The 4,433-nt window shown below is 37.4% G+C and overlaps 1 protein-coding gene across 1 annotated transcript in view; it reads left to right on the top strand.

Moving 5' to 3' along the window:
• Nucleotides 1-304: 304 nt before the first annotated feature.
• Nucleotides 305-4,433, top strand: part of SLC12A1 (solute carrier family 12 member 1) — a 124,277-nt gene continuing 120,148 nt past the window's right edge. The window contains exon 1 of the mRNA XM_042783677.1: nt 305-724. Within this exon, the coding sequence (XP_042639611.1) occupies nt 305-724 (420 nt within the window). The remainder of the gene's footprint in view (nt 725-4,433) is intronic.

Raw genomic sequence — 4,433 nt, 5'->3', positions numbered from 1 at the left:
TTAAAATTTTATGTCTTATGAAAGAAAACTATTTCCTCATATCTTGATCCCACCTTCTTAACTATATTTGTATTACTTAGAACACATTTAATTTCTTTTTCTAAATGGCAGCCTTGAAGAACATTCTGAAGATTATTCAGAAGAGAATACATCAAGGATCTATTTATTGAGTTTTTCTAGAACAAAAGCCAGGCACTCCCTAATATAACCACATTAGTGTTTATTTAGAGGAAGAAATATATAGATTTTCTTTAACAACCATAAAGTTGATAGCTTAGCTAAAAAAAAAAATCCATTTTGGAAGATGTCACTTAACAACACTTCCAATGTATTTCTGGATTCAGTCCCCAATAATACTACTCGCTTTCAAGTCAATGTCATAAGTGAGAGCCATGAGAGCTGTGCAGCTGCGGTTGACAACAATGACCCTCCACATTATGAAGAAACCTCTTTTGGGAATGAAGCCCAAAACAGACTCAGAATCAGCTATAGGCCTGGGAGTCAGGAGTGCTATGACAATTTCCTCCAAAATGGAGAAACCACTAAAACAGATGCCAGTTTTCATGTATATGATTCTCACACAAACACGTACTACCTACAAACCTTTGGCCACAACACTATGGATGCTGTGCCCAAGATCGAGTACTATCGCAACACCGGCAGCATCAGTGGACCCAAGGTCAACCGACCCAGCCTACTTGAGATACATGAGCAACTTGCAAAGGTAAGCTTCAGGGGTACAGCTAAGTATCTTCCCTCATTCCTCCAGGCGATTTCCTCCTCTTCGATCTCAGTGCCTTAAAGTGGGATTTGATCCATAGCGACCCCTTCTTGGGTTTCTGAGGCCGTATCTCTACAGAAGCAGATTGCCCAACCTTCCTTCCTCTTCAGTAATACTATGAAAATGAAAATTCTATTCCAAGCCATCCTTCATACTTACATAACTATCCCTAGTTGCTGATAATCAGAAAGTACACAAAGTATTTCACAAATATTGACTGAGTGCAAAAGAAAGAACTCTGAAAAGAACCAACTCTCTAAGCTTGGCAATGTGTCATATCCTATTTACAAATATAGTCTATTCAATTTACTGTTGGTTAAACATGTCAAACTGAATACTAGGCCAGTTTTACCTTAGTATGAAAGTCTCCAGACCCCCCACCTCTCCCTGTTGTGGACTCCAACTCACAGCGACCCTATAGGACAGAGTAGAACTGTCTCATGGGACGTCTAAGGTTGCAAATTTTTAAGGTAGCAGACTGCCAACATCCTTCTCCCACAGACTGGATGGGGGATGTGATGCACCAACCTTTCAGTTAGCAGCTGAGCGCTTAACCACTGTGCCACCAAGGCTCCTTTCCAGAGTCCCTGGGTGGTGTAAATGCTTAACGTCCTCAGCAGCTAACAAAAAGGTGGGAGGCTTGAGTCCACCCACAGGCACTATGGAATAAAGGCTTGAAGACCTTTCTCTGAAAAATCATCTGTTAAAAACCCTGTGAAGCCCAGTTTAATTCTGTTACACATGGAGGGGCCATGAGTTGAAAACGACCTGATGGCAACTGTTGTTGTTTTTTTTTTTTTTTTTTAAATCTCCACTCCAACCGTAAAAACATAAAATTACTTGTGCTTGCTGTAGTTAATGGTGTGGGTGGCAGCCTTTGATGTATATGAGTATTTTTTTATATTCTTTAAAGAGAGTACGGAGATTTATAAGATTCAGCATTTTATTCCTTCTTCCTCTTCAAAACTTTGCCTGAGGTTCCTGAATGCACTGAAGCATATGAAAGTAACCAAATTAAATTTAAGGACAGATGCAGCAGAAGTGGCTAAACTTTTCATTATTTAAAGAATATAGCCAGGCTTCCCAAATCTGCTAAAAGCATGAGGCAACATTTTCTTCTAATCTTGTAGCAAATCTTTTAGAAGCTTAGTAGATTTCTTCTTCCATAACTTGCTCTAACATATGTTGATGGACTTTATCTTTCTATTCTTCTGGAATATGCTTTAGAATGACTATCATCCTTTACTGGTATGTAATTACTTGCTGAAAAGAATAATTAGCTGTCACACGTATCCAAACATAGTTTACTCTTTTGATTTTGGTTAGGGTTTGAGGTGAGGGGAAAAATGAGTGGAAGAATTCCTTTCATATTATTCATTAATTCGTTGACTTTTTTTTTTTTTTTTTATTAAACGATTACCCACCCCAGGGATTCTTGGAATACTGTGCTCGGGAAAAATATTGATAAAGGTGAAAATCTCCCTTTAATTTCTGCTTATCCTTCTTCTTTCCACAAAGAATCCCACTTCTAAAAATCATTTTCCCTAGGTGCTCAGGGTCTATGACTCTGGGGTCCTGCCATCAGGGACTGACTTCATGAGGAAGAGTCCATACTCTTAACTCTGTTCTCTTATCCCTTCTCCCCGCCAGACCTTACTGGTTGGCCGTTAAATTGACTCCAACTCATGGAGATCCCAGGTATGCCAGAAAATAACTGCTCCATAGAGCTTTTAATGGCTGATTTTTCTGCCTGTCTTCCAAGTCACTTCTGGATGACCCAAACCTCCAAACTTTTGGTTAGCATCTGAATGCTTTAACCATTTTAGCTACCCAGGGACTCCAAACAAACCTTACTTTTCCTATGTATCATATGAGCAACACTCTGCTAAATGACATATATATGTTACATAAGGCACTGGCTGCTAATGAGAAGGTCAGCAGTTTAAGACCACAAGCCACTCTGTGGAAGGAAGATGGGGCAATCAACTTCCGTAAAGATTTATTGGGGGTCACTGTGAGTTGGAATCAACTCGATGGCAGTGAGTTGGACTTTTTTAAAAATATATATATACATATACATATAATTCTACATATAATTTAGATTTTATATTTAGTATTTGGTACTTCAGCCAAAAGAAGTTAACATCATGGTCTTTTCAGACAATGTAACAGCCCTCATGAGTGGATTTTTTTTTAATATGAGAAGCATTCTAAATTTCCTGAAATTAGACTTAGGTGTCACTCTCCTAAATTCTATGGGAAAAGAGAAGGATAAGAGAAAGAAAAAGGGAAAAGCTGATCAACAGAAGAAGGTACAAGGAGTTTCCAAGGTATGGAGAGGTAAGAAGACATTTTTAGGGCATTATAACTTATTCTTAAGAGGTGAAATGAGCTAAAGTCCTCCAGAAGAAGACTGGAAATTCTAACCCACCATGCTCTGTCATGTTACACATTTTAATTTTTAAAGCTGCTGCCTTCACTAAAATTGCAATCAACATTTAAATATTCATCTTCCTCACTAACTTAGAATGAAATTTTAACTCCATTAAAAAAAAGCAAATGATGTAAGTTGACATTGTTATTAGGACTGACATTCCAGAGACAGAAAAGTAGCCTATTTATAATTCCTAAACTTGTAAATCTTCAAATAAAAGGTGAAAAGCTCTGAGAAACAATTGTCTATAAAGTCAGCAGAATAGCCATAAAGTAGGAATATTATTGCTGCAGTTGAAAGATTTGATATCTGTTTGCAATATCATATAATTTTGTGAAAAATAGAGCAAAATTAATGATTTTTCTTTGACTTTTAGCAAATTTTTCTCAGACACAAAGTCACAGTAAATGAAATAGATTAAAAATTAGGTTTAGACTCAAAAAGCCCTGCATAATCATCTGTAACTGGTATAATAAGAAGTTACTCTTCTCACAAACTTAAATAAAATACTTTTTTTTGGTTAAGTCATACATAGGTATTCACATGACCAAATTGGAAGTAGAATTCAACTACAATTATGGAATCTACAATGGACATATTCTTGTAGCCAGGACCATTCTGTTTGTTGCTGTTGTTAGGTGCCAACGGTCAGCTTTGACTCATAGCGACCCTATGTGGTGTATAGACCAATCTGCCTCGCCATGTGTCCTACTTTTACATTATCCTTGGATTGCCGACATTAACAATCTGGACTTGCTACAATTCGTTTCTTTCTTCCTTGTTAGTGGATTTGATTCAGCTGTTTCCCCTTCCTATTCCTTCCCCACATAAAAAATGCAATATAATGTGACTCTGCGGCCACCTCCTTGCAGCCCTGGATGTTCGGTGGTAGTGCCTCAAATCACAGCTAAAAATGATCAATAGAACAAATATTCTCTAATAATGATCAGACACTTCACAAGTTTTTCATGCAAAAATATAAATAACAATGTTAAATCGTTTCAAGGTAAAAAGTAATTAGTATAGTAAGAGACTATCTTTTTTTGTACCCTTGATTATACCCACTGCCATCAACTTGATTCAGACTCATAACAACATTTTTAGGACAGATAAAGATGAGGTAGTCTGTTTCAGTAAAGATTTACAGTCATGGAAACCCTATGAGACAGTTCTGTTGTTGTTGTTGTTATGTGCCGTCGAGTCGGCCCCGACTCATAG

This window comes from Orycteropus afer, unplaced genomic scaffold (assembly GCF_000298275.1).
Source record: "Orycteropus afer afer isolate SDZICR_OR568_19922 unplaced genomic scaffold, OryAfe1.0 scaffold00026, whole genome shotgun sequence".
NCBI classification, from domain to species: domain Eukaryota; kingdom Metazoa; phylum Chordata; class Mammalia; order Tubulidentata; family Orycteropodidae; genus Orycteropus; species Orycteropus afer.
Note: the sequence above shows the minus strand (reverse complement) of the source record. Positions and strands in the feature narration are given on the sequence as shown.